At 44.3% G+C, this 17799-nt stretch overlaps 1 protein-coding gene across 1 annotated transcript in view; it reads right to left on the bottom strand.

The window, feature by feature from the left end:
- Positions 1-17799, bottom strand: part of SPOCK1 (sparc/osteonectin, cwcv and kazal-like domains proteoglycan (testican) 1) — a 292947-nt gene that overhangs the window by 12219 nt on the left and 262929 nt on the right. The window contains exons 5-6 of the mRNA XM_015413934.1: positions 5491-5712; positions 2109-2171 (exon numbers count right to left, since the gene is read on the bottom strand). Coding sequence (XP_015269420.1) covers positions 2109-2171; positions 5491-5712 — 285 coding nt within the window. The remainder of the gene's footprint in view (positions 1-2108; positions 2172-5490; positions 5713-17799) is intronic.

The following is a 17799-nucleotide window of genomic DNA, read 5'->3' as shown; positions in this document are numbered from 1 at the left end:
ATTTTTTCAAAAATCCTGATTTTTCCAGGTCCAATAGACCTGAGAAGAAAAGTACCAGTTAAAAAAAAAGCCAGCCCGATCCTGGGATTGGATTGGCTTCTCCTGCACCCCATCTTAAACTGGGCTGCAGGAGAAGACGGGGCAAAGTTGAGCTGATGGGGAACAAACTGCTCCGCGCTGGCATAGCCGATCCTGGCTGGGCTTTTCCCTCCTACAGTCTGGTTTAAATTGGCCTGGAGGAGAAGAGAGCCCCAGGAGCTGCTGTGCCGCACAGAACACATCTGGAATGCCAAAATCTACTGGAAAATACCTTACAGTTATTTTTTGGTAGATTTTCGGCAAAGGTAGATCCAAATGCACACCTCTAGCCTCTTCCTGGGAAAACTATGGCTGAGTTGTGTAGTGCTGGTCCCTGGACCTGTTCAATGGAGGGGAAACTGCAAGGACTTGCAAGGGGTACCTCGCTCTCCCCTGTATCTCTCTCCCTGCACTATTTCCTCCTTCTCTCCTCCAGCCAGCCTCCTGTATTTTCTCTTTCCCTTCTCCTGGCAGCCTCCACATCTACTCTTCTTTCCCTGCTTCCTTCTTTCGATCCATCAGCCAACCTACTTTTTGGTCTGCCCCCTATTTTTAGCTATTTTATTTAATTTACTTCATTTATACCCCATCTTCCTTCCCAATGGGGACCCAAAGCAGCTTACATCATTCTTTTCTCCTCCATTTTATCTTCACAACAACCCCCTGAGATATGTTACGCTGAGAGTGTGTGACTGGCCCAAAGTCACCAAGGAGTTTCCATATCAGAGTGGGGTTTTGAACCTGGGTGCCCCAGAGCCTAACGTGAAGTTCTTAATGACTAAAACACATTGGGTGGTTTTTTGGGGTGGTGGTGGCTGCTAACAGTAGCAAGCAGGTGGGCCTTGGTGAATCATGGAAGTCTCCTTTCCACCCACTGATAAACCAACTTTTAACATGCTCCACCAGTTTCAGCTATATTTGCCATGTGAGATGGGTTAGGCTAAGATTGTGTGACTGGCTAAAGGTTACTGAGTGAGCTTCCATGGCAGAGTAGGAATTTGAATGTGAGTCTCCCAGATACTAGTCTGAAATTCTAACTACTACGTAACACTGGTGTTTGTAAGATGGCTGCTGTTTAATAGTAGCAAGCGGCTGGGTCTTGGTGAATCATGGAAGTCACATGGTATCAAGTCACCTGCTGGTTGCTGCTGGCCTTGTATCTAATGAGTCCCCCCTCAAAGGCCAAAACAGTCCTGGAATGGGCTCTGCCTTTTACTGACAGAAACCAAGGCTTGAAGGCTGGCAGTACTGGGATGGTTGCATAACAACAGCCCCTGAGGAAGCTCATTTCTTGAAGCTACAGGTGCTGTTTCTATTACTTGGGGGTAATTAACCCTTTTTAAAAAAAAATAAAATAAAAATAAAATATTTCTGCAAACCTAGGGCTTTTTTCAGGGATCTAGAAAGATCTGTCTTGCCAGTCCATGGCCCCAGTCTCTGGGTTTAAATATCCACAAATGGGGCCATGTTGAGAATTAGATGTATTGATTATATGTATATTTGACAGTAATTATGAATCATTAAATGTGGAAGAGACATGTACTGGAGTATTGCTTCACTGATTTCAGTCCCCATAGCATCATAAGTTATTATCAATAAAAAACTGGAGTTTGACAGATGGTTTCTTCAGCTTCCAGAAAACACTGTGTGCTCTACATGTTAATACTGCCCTAATATTTCTATCATTACAATACATTTCAAAGTGCAATTTAGATTTTTTAAAGAAGAAAATACTGAATCAATCTATTTCTTATCGTTCAGATTTGGATTTTTTTAAAAAAGCTGAATTATGTGATTTGAGTCAAGATTCATTGAAGTACAATTATGTATAATGTTACTTACTACACTGTTATCATGGAACACTGTTAGCATATTCCATTATTTCTATGACTTCATGAAGTAGCAGACACACAACAGAAGGTGATATTTCCCTTACTCTCTAAATGGGAAATGATTGTGGCACATAACGTCACAGTAATGACAGAAGCTTTAATTAGTGGTTTAAATGAGTGGCAAATAACTGAACTTACCCATAAGGCCCTTCCCCTTGCCCAGCTTTTGAATTCTGTTCATCTCATTCTGGCAAGGGAGACCTAAAACATAATATATGAGAGTGAGTTTCCAGATGGTAAGGGACAGATTCTCTAATGATTAGCTTCACAATTGACAGGTAATGTAGTCTATGGCATACCTGGGAATGAGCGAACTGCATATGCTTGTACTGTACTGCAGAACAAATGTATGCCATTAGCTTTACTAATTAAAAAATTCACAACACACTATGCTTAAAAATAGTGTTTGGGGGCCATTTTGGTTGTTAAACAGTTTTTCCTTCCCTTCATCAGCCTGATCTAAAGCCAAAATGCTAATTTACTGCTTGCTAATAGACTAATTTTCACATTATAAGCAATAGCATAAGCAATAAGCTAATAGCAATGGAACCCATTCTGAGATTCTCATTGCAAATCACGTAATGATCCAAATTTCTGAGGGCACATGCTGTGGTTCAGTAAACAGAATAAGGAAGCTCCTATGTAAGGGAACTGCAAATGTGTTTTACGGTCACTGGGTTGTAGACCATGGACATTACCCAGACATGACACACAGGCTTCTCTCTGCATATACCAGTGTATGCCACTGCGGTATTTGCACGATCACATACCCTGTGCAGAAATGGAAGACTCTCCATTCCTCCCAGAGGAACTAAATGCTTTAATTGCAAAGAAGATCCAACAGAAGTAAGGCTAGTTTTGGGAGGACGTTAGTTTATGTGAACCCTAAAGGATGATAGGTGTTCCAAAATGTGGGAAGACATTTTCAGCCCTTGTTAGTGTGCTTATATGATTTTAATGGAACTTAGGCACACTTTATTGGATTGTTTCCTTTATGTTTAATCATGGTTGGTTGGTTGGTTTTAACTATTATATGCACACAATAGACCCTTGGGTTGGAGGGAGATCCCAAGGCCAGGGATAAGCAAGATACAAAAACATTTGCAAAAATAAAAACAAACAAAAAGTAAAGTTTTCCAGGAGCTGATTTTTAGGAAAAGGGAGGAGGAGGAGTTGGTTTTATACCCTGCCCTTCATTACCCGAAGGACTCTCAAAGCGGCTTACGATCTCCTTCCCTTCCTCTTCTCACAACAGATACCCCGTGAGGTAGGTGGGGCTGAGAGAGTTCAGAGAAAGAACTGTGACTGACCCAAGGTCACCAGCTTGCTGCATGTGGAGGAGTGGGTAATCAAACCTGGTTCTCCATATTAGAGTCTGCTGCTCTTTTATTTATTTATTTATTTGTTCGACTCCCCCCCCCCGCCCTCCCGCCTAGGCGGCTCAGGGCGGCTTAACTATTACACCAAACTGGCTCTCAAGGAAAGGTAAGCTGGAGATATGATAATGCCAGAGGGATCCTCTTCTTGTTGGTGCATTCTGAATTGTTCTTCTTATCCTCCCAATACTTTCTTTCATGTGGGCACTGCTCAGGGCTCTTTTTGTAGAAAAAGCCCAGCAGGAACTCATTAGCATAATAGGCCACACCCAACAGCAGGAACTCATTAGCGTATTGGGCCACACCCCTGACAGCACAGCTCATTAGCACATTAGGACGCACCCCCATGTTACCAGAAGTGTGGTTATCCGGCCACACCCACCTTTTGCTTGTTATTCTGTTTACCTTGTTTGTTGTCAAAACCCAGGGCCTTTTTTGTAGCAGGAACTCCTTTGCATGTTAGGCCACACACCCCTAATGTAGCCAATCCTAATGAGTTTCTGCTGTTGGGTGTGGCCTATTATGCTAATGAGTTCCTGCTGGGTGTGGCCAACTTGGGAGCCAGCTGGAACTCCGTTCCTGTGCATTCCTGCCCCAAAATAGCCCTGGCACTGCTTAACTGAGAGGTGATGAGTTTAAAACTACCTATACATTATACCCTGTCGGTATAGCCTGTGGCAGTATAAAATGCATTCTTTATATGTTTCTAGCCACTCTCTGCAGCACAATAACTACCACGTATCTTCCCAGGGATATGCCCTGAAAATGAAGGAGGTTCTGGAGCTTAAAAATTAGTCTCTGCATCTGAGCAAGACTATTGAGAATAAAATGAAAATACCGAAATCAAGATTGAAGAGGCTAAAAGGGAAGGGAAGAAGTGAGAAAGAGGAGTTTGAATGTGGAAGGATGTAGAAAGGTTGTTGAGGAAATAAAGCATGGCAGGATGGGGAAAGAGGATCATAACAGTGACAACTGAAAAACAAGCTTGCCAAGCTTAGAAGAAGAAAACTGACTGGGAAAAAGAAGGACTAAGAAAACGTGAGATGAATAAATGGACACCAGGAAGCAGAGGAACAGAAGAAAGGAACATAAGAATCAGAGAGGAAAGTGAATTTTGAAGAGTTTGTCCGTTTAGACATTGGCGATAGTCTGGCTGGTTTTTTTATAAGTCCCCTCCCCCAATCTTTTATTCAAATACCTCTGTGGGAGAAGGAAATGGTGAGGAAGAGAAGGAAATGGTGGGGAAGATGGCACTCAATAATCTACTGCTATGCATTGCACAAACTCTTTGAAGACAGTTGCCAACCTTGCAGTTACCTACTCAAAGAAGAACTATTCCTGAATTTCAGGTGACCCAGATCACCTCAGACACAGTCATTGCTCTGCCTTTTGGGCTCTTTTTAGCAGCTTCTGCTGATGAAATTCGGCTAGGATAGAAGGGACTAAGAGGAAGATCAAAAAGGACTGGCCATACCTCTGCTTGTGCTGCTGACCTATCACCACCTCATATAAAAGTGCATTGGGACTGCAGGAGCTCATTAAACTGGAAAGGGAACAAAGCAGGGACTATGAAAATAAGAGGTGGCCATGACCATGTCCTCAAAACAGTAGCAGGAACACCTGCTTCCAGACCTATTCTGTAATCCAGGCCAAAACTTTTAGATTCTGCGAACTTGGATTTTTGCATTGGAGGATAAGCATGCAGTGTAGTCCTCTCAACTGATCACCAGAGGCTTTTTTGGGCCATCAAGTCACAGTTGAATTATTGTTGAAACTCGTAGGGATTTCAAGACAAGAGACATTCAGAGGTGGTTTGCCATTGTCTGCCTCCACGTCATGGCCCTGGTATTCCTTGGAGTTCTCCCATCCAAATACTAGCCAGGGCCGACCCTGCTTAGCTTAGAATTATCTTGGCATGCATATGGAGTTCCAGCATGCCTCACTGTGATACTCAGAGATGTCCATCAACTCTAATTTCCCAGCCTTATTAAAACCATACCAAGGAGACATGGCTCATGCCAATCCTAATCACATGGCATTTGCCTTTTACTATCACTTAGAAATTGGTTTTTCTGTGCAAATGTTTTAGCATCAAATTGTGGAATCTGACAGTCAGTCTTTCAGGACAAAATTCACTGACTTACCTCCAGGCTTCTGAAAGCAATAGCACCACTCATTGTTCGAAAGCTTCCCATCTTTGAAGGAGTCACAAGAGTTGAAGAGGGGTTTAATGCACGGTTCATACTTATCAAGATAAATGGCATTGATCTCGGAGTGATCAAGGAGGAGGTCATAGTTCATATCCAGCTTGTTGAACATCCAGCCCAACGAATCCTTACAGATTGGTAATATGCTAGTGTCAAATCCTGTAAAAGCAAGACCAAATAACCCAAACTGAGCCCAAGCGTCCACATGTTACCAGAAAATAAGATGACCAACTAATTGACTGTGTTCTCAGTGCTGTAGATAACTGGGACAAAATTGATTTCAAATTAACCTTTCCTTCCTGACTTCTTGGATAGTGGAACATGATCCTAATTCGAAATACAGGTGAATGAAATGGATGGGTTAAAGAGACAGTAGAGTAAATCACAGAGACAGATAACATCCTGAGTCAAAGCTGTTCATTATGGTGGTTCAAGTGTGAATGGAAAAGCAAGGGAGTTTACAGTTGGTTGAAGCCCATTTCCCTGCAGAATTAAAATTTGTCTTGTCTGCTATGGTGCTGATGGAACATACTAATTACCAAGGGCAGGAACACAGGATTCTTATCTCACTACAGATGCTAATGTTCTGCCCCCAAGCATTTCCCCTCTGCTCTATTTGAGCTGATTACAATATGCATGGTAACTTTGCATCCTTTCCAAGCATTCTTTACAACATCCCTCCCACCTCTGAAAAGGCCCAGAGATCTCTATTCCTGCTCCTTTCTGACAAAGATATCTTTGACTCTCAAAAACGCCCACTCTGAAAACCTTGTTGGTCTCTAAAGTGCTACTGATCTTGAATCTAATTGAAAAAGAATGAATTCACTTCATTTTCAAATTGTCTGGAATCAGAGAATAGGGCACATTATGAAATATACCAGGCCAGTTTTCTGCATTGAATCCTTATTGTGCCCCTCTCGTGTTGTAAGGACCCTGCTCACTCCTCCAGCTGAGACCCTTTTGGTTTAGTGGGGTCCCCATCTTATTTTGGACTTAGGTTGTAAAAGGGGGTGCCTATGAAAACAACTGCCTAGAGGACCTGAAACTTGGGGTCTCATAAATGCCCTTAGGTTCACCCACGGCATTGGAAATTCTCAGGGACAGGAGAGGAAAGGTGGACTGGAAATGTGCAATCTTCTCCAGCTCAGGGTTCTCAATAACAGTAGCACTTCTCAATAAGGCTTCACTTCATTCTCAATCACTAAAGACTTTTCAACACTGGAATATCCTAGCATACCCCAGAGGTGTTTGCCCAGCCCAAGGAAATTGTTATTACATTAACCAATGCCCGGTTCCTCTTTTTCCTTTCTTTACTCAATCAAGAAGGGCACTTAGTCAATTAATTTACGCTCCATCCTGTTTCAGGAGTTATTATGACTCACCCAAACTTTTCTGTCCAATGCAGAACTGGGTCACTTCAACCTTCTTAAAGTATGTTAATCATGTTGCCTCACCCAGGCTCTTTGTGCCCATGCAGATTTGGCTCACAAGTATTTCTCCCACTTTTTCCCACCAAAGTTTGACAGCAGCACCATCTTCAGAAGGTTTGACAACTAGCTCTCTATCTTTCCTCCCGCAACCTGGCTACAGTGATCCATGCAATGGTCACTTTCGAGTTAGACTACTGTAACTTGCCCTACACGTGGCTACCCTTGTACCTGACCCGGAAGCTGCAGCTAGTGCAAAATGTGGCCGCGCGCTTCCTGACTGTGATGTCTCCGTGGGCACACATTCAGCTGCGCCAACTGCACTGGCTGCCAGTAGAGTTCCGGATCTGCTTCAAGGTGTTGGTGTTAACCTTTAAGGCCCTATGCAACCAGGGACCAACATATCTGCAGGACTGCCTCTCCTAAAAGGTGCCCCAAAGAGCCTTGCACTCAGTAGATCAACATTTACTGGTAATCCCCAGCCCCCAAAATGGCCCCAACTTGGTGGAACAGGCTCCCAATAGATCTATTACAGATAGATTTGCAGGATCTGCAGGAGCTATTACAGTTCCGCAGGTCCTGTAAAACAGAGCCGTTCTTTCAGGCCTTTGGTTGAGGCCACAGACGGCCAGTTTGGCCTCTCCTGCTCAAGCTGCCCTTGATCTTGATGGCAGCGAATTTATCACTCTGAGAACATCCACTCTGACGGAAACAGCCCCGGACACCACAAGTTTTTGGAATGCCATCTTGCTTACTAAGGGAATTCAGAATGGTTGTTTTTAGAGTTTTTAAAGTTGATTGATCTTTGTTAGTATTTTGTATGTTGTGACCTGTCCTGAGCCCACTTGCAGGGAGGGCAGGATGGAAACAGGGTTGCCAACTGTGACTTACGTCGCCGGCGGGGGACTCCTGCGCGCCGCATTCACATCACAGGGCAATGACGTCATGACGCCGGGCACGCTGGGGGTGGAGCCATGACCATACAAGGGAAAACCATAGAGTTTTCCCTTGTATGGCCGTGGCCCCGCCCCCAGTGTGCCCGGCATCGTGACGTCACTGCCCTGTGATGCGCACGCCGGGATGGGGTTCCCCTCGGGGCCCGATTCCCCGGCGTCTGGGAATGGGCCTCTGGGGTGGGGAATTTTCCGCCCCCCGAGGGGATTTTGGAGCCCTAGATGGAAATAAAATAAATAAAGATCTCAATCAGTTCTTACTTGAGTAATACTAACCAATCTTTTTCTGGGAAACTTGAAATGCCAGGTTAAAGAGAAGAGTTATTAATTTTTTCCTTCTTCAAGAAACCTAGTGTCAAAAGTCCCCAGGCCAGGCCAGGCCAGGCCAGGCCCAAGGACCTTTGTTTAAGGGCCGAAGGACACAAAATTACTAAGCCCTGGGGTGTGACTCCTCACACACCAGTCTGGTAGCCACCACCAGCCCTTTAGACTATTCCAGTGATTAGAAGCTAAAGGGCAAGCTTCCAACCTTTCTGGGACTAAACAAGAAAGTCAGCCCTGCAAGGTAGGCTTGCAGAAAGAGTTTCTCACAAAAACAATTATCTTGGTAGGTGGTGACTCAGTCTAAGACTCTGGATTTAGTTTGAGGTCAGTTGAAGGCAAAGAACCACAAAGTAAAATAAAATATATATTATTTATTACGGTGCAAGAATATTTCAAAGTGAACCAGTACTGTGAGACCAAACAAGAAAGCTAGAAATTTAAGAACTAAAACAGTAATATATTGATTCTGGTTATAAGATGTTACCAAGTCTCAATCGAAGGTTCTCAGTAATCCAAAGTGCCTTTCTCCTTAGATTCAGCATAGGCCAGCAAGCTGTTTGGCCTGCTGCAAGCAAGTGTTCAAGATGGCTGCAGTGAGCAGGATAGTGACTGCATATCAAGATCTTAGGTAGTCACCATCAGGCCAAAAATAAGCTAAAATCCTACTACTTTATGGCCAAGGGTCCATGTGGTCTCAGGCCTGGAAGACCAATAGGATCCCTGTTGTTAGGCAGATGACCCAAGAGGTGGCCTGACCAGGGAGAAAGGAAATGAAACCTATCTGCAGCCAGGGCCAGCCTGAGGTTGTCCTGCGCTCTAGGCGAGCGCAGATGCCAACCTCCCGGTGGGGCCTGGAGACCTCTCAGCGAGAACCAGGCTGGGAGGAGGGTCACCCAGCCCCCGCTTGCCCCCCCCGCCGCCACTGCTCGCCTCCCCCTGGCCACCATTCGTCTCCCCCCTCCTGACCATTGCCGCTGCTCCCCCACCCCTGCCTCCCCCGCCCCCGCTGCAGCCTCTCTGCCCGGCGAAGAAGCCACAGGGGGCAGCGGCCAGCAGCATGGGAGAGGGTGTGGTGGTGAGGAGTGAGCAGGATCACGGGGGTGTGCAGCTTTGAAGTGCAGAACCATGGCCGCCCGTGCGCCACGCCCCCCACGCACCGCTGGTGGGTTCCCTGGCAAAAGCTTCCCCAGTCACCTCCGCCGGGCGCTCCTGAGTTGATAAGGGTGCCAGAGTGGCGGGCACCCAGTCAGGGCATTGGCACCGGGTTGCGGGGGCCCAGTTTGGTACCCCTGAGAGCCGGCGCGCCCTAGGCCAGACACTAGCTGGCCTAGTGATAGAGCTGGCCCTGTCTGCAGCTAGACTTGGCCCTTTCTCACAGGTGCAAATCATGAACCTTAATTGGATGGAATGTGGCTTATAGGAAGTCAGTGCTAGGTTCTTGACTTCTCTCTGCAGGTGGGTGTTATCTACAAACTCACAAGGTCAGTTGGCTCTGGCTTATCAATGTGATTTCTGAACTCTATTAACCCAAAACCAGGCCGCAGTTCAAGCCTGAACCAAACTTTGAATCAGAACAGGAAATCTGGGGAACCAGTTTCTTTATACCTAGCATGCTGGTTCTCACTGACATAGTGTGCAGCACTGAACAATTACACTCTTCTAAAGTCAACTGAAGTCAGAGGACACAAATTAGTATTGATGTACTTAGGACTACACTGCTAGTGTCTGCTGTAGATAGTGTCAAACTAAGTTTCTGTTAGCAAGTTACTATTGCATACTAATCCATGAGATAATCTCTACTTGTATTCCTGGCACTTCATCTAACTGCAGAGTAGGTTACAATTACTAGTTTTGGACTCACAAAACCCTATTCAGCCTCTCAGAACCTCACTTCCCATCTTGCTTTAGTGGTAAGAGTCTAGGAAAGGGTGTCATGGCTCAGTGGAAGAGCCTCTGCTTGGCATGTAGAAAGTCCCAGGTTCAGTCCTTGGCACCTCCAATTAGAAAGATCAGGTAATAGGTAATGTGAAAGACCTCTAGCTGAGACCTTGGAGAGCTGCTGCCAGTCTGAGTGGACAGCACTGACTGTGATGGACCAATGGTTGGATTCAGTAGCAGGTAGCTTCATGAGATGCTCCTAGGCTGTGGTCACATGGAGCAATAGCCACGCTACAGAGACGGAAGATAGGCGGATTTTCCGGGCGCGATCACACCGCCACATCTGGGAAACGTAGAGCTCCCGTGGCGCCCCCCCCCATGCTCATGGCTTCACATCCAGCAGCGGGATGAGTCACAGGGATGGGGGTGGAGAAGCATCTGCAGTGGAAAAGGCTCTTCTTAAAGGAAATTCTTCCTTGATTTTCTGTCTGGGTTTGGCAGCTACTGTCTCTAGTTAAGCTGCTTTTCAGAAGAGCTCTTCACACAGGCTTTGAGTCTAGCTGGCCTAGTGATAGAGCCGGCCCTGTCTGCAGCTAGCCTTAGCCCTTTCCCACAGGTGCAAATCATGAACCTTAATTGGATGGAATGTGGCTAATAGGAAGTCAGTGCTAAATTCTAGTACACATTACCTATGAAGTTGTTATAAGAATAAGATAGTTAAAGGAATTGTTACTTAATAAGTTTTATCTTTGAAGAAGGGATGAATAAGAAAAGAGATGTGGAGGGGGTGGGATCCCTGCGGGAAGCCCAAAGAAGGGGAGGGAGGGGGAAAAGGAAAAGGGGTATAATGTGAATGATAGAATGTTATAATATTGGACATGTTGATATATCCTGACAATAAAATGTTTTTTTTAAAAAAATAAATAAATTCCAGTACACATCACTGTCTAGAATTGCAAGGTCTGTGCATGCTCAGGGATGCAGGAATGTTCTCTCCCTCTCTCTGTTTCTCTCCCACACAGACTTGATGAGATTGTGGACCTGGTGGGGTGGTGGCAAACAGCACACCAGGTCACTGCTTAAGGCCTATTAACTAAACAACCTGTCCTGTCTTTTGATAAAGATGTCATTTTCTGAGTGTGACAGTAAGATTTTCCTTTCCGTTAAGTGGTTATGTACCGGGTCACTTTAGTGCTGTACATCAAGGTCTGGACAGCTTTTGTACATCAAGTCACCTTTCCCAGAGCTTCTTTGGAACTGGAAAACAAAACACCCATCCCTTAGTCTGATTGCCCCCCCCCCCAAGTCTAGAATGGCACCCCAGTCTCTTCTGTTTTGAAGTGTTTATCTGAGGGAGCAGAAAGGCATCACATTGGAAATCAGGCTCTTTAGCTGTTAACGACAGCTGGGGGTTGTCACCGGCGCTAAGGAGTTGTCAAAGAGGCTTAGGTAATTCAAACGTTAATGTCATTTTATAACACATTGCTTCTATAAGATGACACAATCTCTTCCAAACTAAAGACAACAGGCAGTGGGGAGCGAGAAGAATCTGAACTTTCTAATACCTTTCTTGCGTCCTACTTTACTATTTAAAAAAGGGGAGGCGAGAATCTGCAAATAAGCAAATATATTGGGGGAGAGGGGTAATCAATATCCAGGTTATTCAGAATGGTTGTCCTATTGGCATCAACAGTTCAACCAGCCTCTGAGGTGTTAAGGCACGGGTCATTTATCAAATTGATTCCTTGCATCATGAGGCAACACCCCCAAGGACCTGTTCATACATGCATGTCTGATATTTCTAAAGTTATTTGCTATTAGAACATTTTGAACTATGGTGCTGGAGGAGACTCTTGAGAGTCCCTTGGACTGCAAGAAGAACAAATCAGTCAATCCTCAAAGAAATCAACCCTGACTGTTCCCTGGAAGGCCAGATAATGAAACTGAAGCTCAAATACTTTGGCCACCCAATGAGAAGGGAGCACTCAATGGAAAAGACCCTGATGCTGGGAAAGATTGAAGGTCAAAGAAGACGGGGACGGCAAAGGATGAGATGGTTAGACAGTGTCATCGATGCAACGAACATGAAGTTGAGCCAACTTCAGAGGACGGCGGAAGACCGGAAGGCCTGGCGAGAGTTCGTCCATGGGGTCGCGAAGAGTCGGACTCGACTGTGCGACTGAACAACAACAAATGTCAAAGTCATGTGTATAGGTTATTGGAATTTTTATTCTGGACCAAGATGTGTGTGGGTATTGTTAGTTCTATAATGTAGCTTTTTTGGGGGGGGAGTTAGATCTTAGTAGGGTGGTTTTGTTGTTGCAAATGTCCTCTTAAATTACTAAAACTTACAATGGTAATATAAATATTTTAAACTAGGAATAAGGCCCGTTGTGGAAATAAATACAATGAGCTCTAGAAAGAGGCTCTGGGTGGGACCTCAGCAGGGTATAATGACACAGAGTACACCATTTTTTCCGGGGGAACTGATCTCTGCCACCTGAAGAGCAGTTGTAATTCTGAGTGCTCTCCAGCCCTCACATGGAGAGATTTTGTGTGTGTGCGTAAAGTACCATCAAGTCACAGCCAATTTATGGCAATCCTGGATGGTTTTCAAGGCAAGAGATGTTCAGATGTGGTTGCTCATTGTCTTCCTCTGCATAGCAACCCTAGAATTCCTTGGTGGTCTCCCTTCCAAATACTAACCAAGGTCTACCCTGCTTAGCTTCTAAGATCTGACGAGGTCAGGCTAGCTTGGGCTAACCAGGTCAGGGCCAGAAAGTGAGTGTGGGGAGGGGAGGTAAAGAATCATGTCAGTCATGAGACCCAAACAGTTTTCCTTTACAGATATTACTAGGGGAATGTGGGACTATATACACATAGTGGATCCTTGCCACTCCAGTAGCACAAATTTTACCATAGTAGCTCCATATTGCTTCATTCTAACAAAAAAGAAATCTGGTGATGAACTTCAAATGATGAACAAATGCCTATTAGTCAGGCCTTATTGTAGTCTAGTAAATATTTAAAAACTGCTGGATTGATTACTACATTAATCGATTATTTCTAAATCAAGCCACCTCATGCAGGTCTCTGAAAATGTGCCATATAAATTCTCTAAATAAAGAAATATTCTAGTGCAATGAAGAAGTATTTCCTTTGCCTCCCATGTCCCAGCAAATGTGGCTTTCTAGAATGACTGTCAGATGCAGAAATTAGGAACCCAGTAAATGTTGAGATCAAGGAAATTATATTTTCCCATTCTAATATCCATCACCCCCATTTCACACTGCAACAACCTTGTGGGGAGCAAAATGATTAGATTCCCATCTGTTGGTCCCCCCTTTCCAACGGGTTTACAATAAGTAAGTTGCGTAATGCTACTAAAATATATGGCAGTATAAAATGTATGCAGAATTTTGCATCTGAGGATGTTATCTCTGGCTTCACCCCACACCAGAACCTTTTTCATGATGCATGTATTAAAATTAGCTTCAATTTTAATTTTTAAAAACTTTACACAGTATTTTTCAAGTGAAAATTACACAATTGTTTAGCTGCACAAAGATTATTAGGCAGTCTGATACCATTTGATACACAGATTGCCTTAGGTTCCTGTGTTACTCTCTGTTCTTGGGGCCCCCTGGAAAGACAAATCCAAGTATAATTGGACCACATGGAGGAACCGCCAGATGGCTGGAAGGAAGGATGAGCTGTGTCTCAGTGACAGAACATGTGCTTTGCATACAGAAGGTCCCAGGTTCAATCTCTGGCATCTACAGATAAAAGGATCAGGTGATATCAAATACTCTACTAAAACCCTGGAAAGCCGCGTCCAGTCTGAGTAGAAAGTATTGATGGACCAATGGTCTACTTCAGTATAAGGCACTTTCATGTGCTCATGTGTCCATGTGTTCAAGAGGCTCAAAAAGAGCTTCAGGGAAACAGAGGAATGTGGGCAATCTCTGTGTGCCTTCTGCACATGGATGGCAGAATACTGCCCACTGTATTTTAGTTCTTTGAGACTCTTACAGGTCAGTAGACATACACTTCCATACTAATGTAGATGCATTGGTTAAATTTTAAACAGCCTAATTCCTTCTTTAGCTCTTGAATTCCGGAGGATCTGTGACTAGTGACACAGGAGACTGTAGATCTGTATAATTCTCTAATCTGGGAACAAATTTGGGGAATGATGGCTGATAAATGCCTCAGCTTCCACAAACTGAACTGTTATCAATGCAAAAAAAAATATAAAAAAATGGAGGCTTCCATAATATTTGGCAACTAGAGAATATAGTGGAGTAACTGACATTTCCCATTGACTTCTACTGATCCAAATTTCTTTGCTTGAAGATCTCTGATCTTTAGCACATACAGTTAACAAGTGCATAATCCATTGAAGCTGGTGGCAAATATAGAGAAAAGAGCTTCAGAAGTTCTGCCTCTGAAGTTTCAGCTCCAAGTACTCAACCTCAGAATATAACGTGATGTATTGGATGACAGAATTTGATCTTTGATTTTGTTCATTCCTCACACACAGCATAATGGAGATAATCCCTTGAAGGAAGGAGGAAGAATTGCCCAAAGAATGCTCAGAGAGTGTGCTGGGGGCAAGTCTGGCTTTTCCACTGAAATTATTAATGTGCATACAATAAAATGTCACAACCATCAGTCTGGCTGCATAGTCCATCTGTGTTTTTCATTTTTTAAAGCTTTACATAAACTATCATCTGTTCAGAATAATAAAAATTAAGTACTAAACTGTTTTGAGGATTGAGGGGAACATTTCTTGTTTACATCATGGGGGGGGGGAGTGTCAATCACTACTATGCACAACTGGGTTGTGTTGCAAATGTGTGGGTTGGTTATTTCCAGAGCTCAGCACTGGGGAGAAAGAGGCACATTTGGTCTGAAAATAGTGTATACATTTTAGGAGTTCAACACTTTAATTTTAGCCAGGTTGGGGAGGCAATTCAATCTCCGCTATATATAGCTCACTTTACTCACTTTCCTCCTCCAAGGAATTAACTTTGGACTTCTGGTAGTTGAGTCTGAGATTATTTGCAGGTTTGGCTATCTGATTAAATAACTTACTTTGATCAACTAAAATAACTGGATGTAGTTCTTGAGGTTTTTGTTAATTGGATGCCAGTCTACAAATCTGAATACTGAATCAACCTTAGTGATTTTATTATGGAATTCACTTTGTGGAAAATTTATTCAGGAGAGACATATCTGTTGTTTCACCCAAGGATAGATTTGGCATAATTAGTATAGAAAGTGACTTTCTGTTTTAATTTATCAGATTCTGGATTTATTTATTTTTCAAATTTATATTCTGCCCTCCCCACGAATGAGCTCAGGGCGGATCACAACAGATAATTAGGCCATTCGGCATCACAAAAACCACAATGATAAATAGTCAAATAAAACATTAAAACAAAGAATTTAAAACAGATTGCACCAGTTATTGCACAGTCTCCAATACTGGTGCTGGTAGACTCTAAGTTTGTTTAATCTGGGCCATGTGGAAGTGGTGCCTTCAGCAGGGGAGACCAACTTTATTATGGGACACCTGCCACCTCAAACCAAAGGCCTGAAGGAACAGCTCCATTTTACAGGCCCTGAGGGATGAAAGGAGGTCCCGCAGGGCCCTAATCTCATACGGGAGCATGTTCCGTGGGGCCAGGACAGAGAAAGCCCTGGTCCTGGTCAAGGCTAAACGGACATCCCTTGGGCCAGGGACAGCTAGCAGATTTTGATCAGCAGACTGCAAGGCTCCCCAGGGCACATGTGGGTAGAGGTGGTCCCAGGCCATGGAAGGCTTTGAAGGTCAATACTAGTTCCTTGAAGCAGATCCGGTACTCAATCAGCAGCCAGTGCAAGTGGCGTAGTGCCAGCTGAATGTGTGCCCACACAGGCAACACAGTCAGCAAGTATGCTGCCGCATTTTGCACCAGAGTTTCTGTATCAGTCTCAGGGGCAAGCCTGTGTAAAGTGAGCCACAGTAATCAAGCCTGGAAGTGACTGTTGTATGGGTCACTGTAGCCAAGTCCTGGGGGGAGAGGTAGAGGGCCAGCTGCCTGATCTGCCAGAGATGATAAAAGGCAGACTTAGCAACTGTGGTGACCTGGGCCTCCATGGAAAGAAAGCTATCCAAGACCACCCCCAAGCTTCTCACCCAGGCTCCTCACCTTCTGCCATCCAAGTTGGGCAGCATGATTCCTGACCCAGCTCCCCCACCCCTTAAGTACAGGGCTTCCATCTTAGTTGGATTAAGTTTCAACTGGCTCTGCTGTAGTCATTCGGCCATGGCCTCCAATGCCTTGGTCAAATTTTCTGGGGCGGAGTCCAGGCAGTTATCCATCAATAGATAGAGCTGAATAGGGATTCAGCTGTTTCCCATAGAAACGCTTGCTTTACAATAAAGCTTGTTATACAAATCTGAGAAAGATTAAAATGAGTGTATTACCTAGAGTCCTGTTCTGTTTTAATGTCTTGTGTTCGTGATATTCAACATTTTAATGTTTTGTATACATGACATTCATTCAGCAGATTGGAACCCATTGTATTCATTATGGACAATACATGTGCATTGGTCCTTTTTGTTGATTTTGTACTGAATGCAGTAGGATTACTTTCAGGTGGGGTTCACCTACCCTATATGTGACATGTTTGTATCTGAAGAAGTGTGCATGCACACAAAAGCTTATATACAGAAGTAAACTTTGTTCGTCTTAAAGGGGCCACTGGACTCAAACTTTGTTCTGTTTGTTTTCTGTCATACATGAGTAGAAGCTGTGATAATACATCATATGGCAGCCACTGCAAGGTCGGACACAGTCATTTAATGACACTGTGAAGAAACTGTAGTTAATATGGCCACACTACTGTGATATGTTGCATTGTAGAGGCCAAATATGGAAAGCAGCAGCAACTGCATGTGCAATAGTGTTTTTATAATGTTTTATGTATTGTCTTTGTTTTTCTCTCCAGCATGCTAGTCTGATATAAAGGTAAAGGTTCCCTTGCTCGAAAGCCAGTCGAGTCCGACTCTAGGGTTGCGGTGCTCATCTCCGTTTCAAAGCCGAAGAGCCAGAGCTGTCTGAAGACATTTCCGTGGTCATGTGGCCGGCATGACTAAACACCAAGGCGCACGGAACGCTGTTACCTTCCCACTGAAGTGGTACCTATTTATCTACTTGCAATTTCTTGCTTTCGAACTGCTAGGTTGACAGGAGGTGGAACTAGAGACGGGAGCTCACTCCGTCATGCGGCATACCTGGGTCTCAAACTGCTGAACTACTGACCTTCCACAGCCTGCAGTTCAGCGTCTTAACCACTTGAGCCACAGGTATTGATATACAGGTATTTAAAAAGGCCTTATGGAAAATCTCTAGACACAGAGAGATTATTGTTATTGCTAGAAACAAATGTATGATCCTGAGATACGCTGAGCAAGTTCAGATCTCCATGTGAAACTGAGCTCAGTGGAGAAGTCTGCAGACCACAGGTCTACATTCCCCACCCATTCCATGATGGGCCAACCTCTGGGGCAGGGTGCAGAAAGCTGCTTGATAGCTTACTGGCTGACCACCAGTGCTGGATCCAATTGCTCTAAGTCATCCTTGCTCCCCCTCCACTTCCATCTAGGCCCAAAT

This window comes from Gekko japonicus, unplaced genomic scaffold (assembly GCF_001447785.1).
Source record: "Gekko japonicus isolate JY-2015 unplaced genomic scaffold, Gekko_japonicus_V1.1 scaffold1796, whole genome shotgun sequence".
Classification (NCBI taxonomy): Eukaryota; Metazoa; Chordata; class Lepidosauria; order Squamata; family Gekkonidae; genus Gekko; species Gekko japonicus.
The sequence above is the reverse complement of the archived record's forward strand: the minus strand, read 5'-3'. Positions and strand labels throughout refer to the sequence as shown.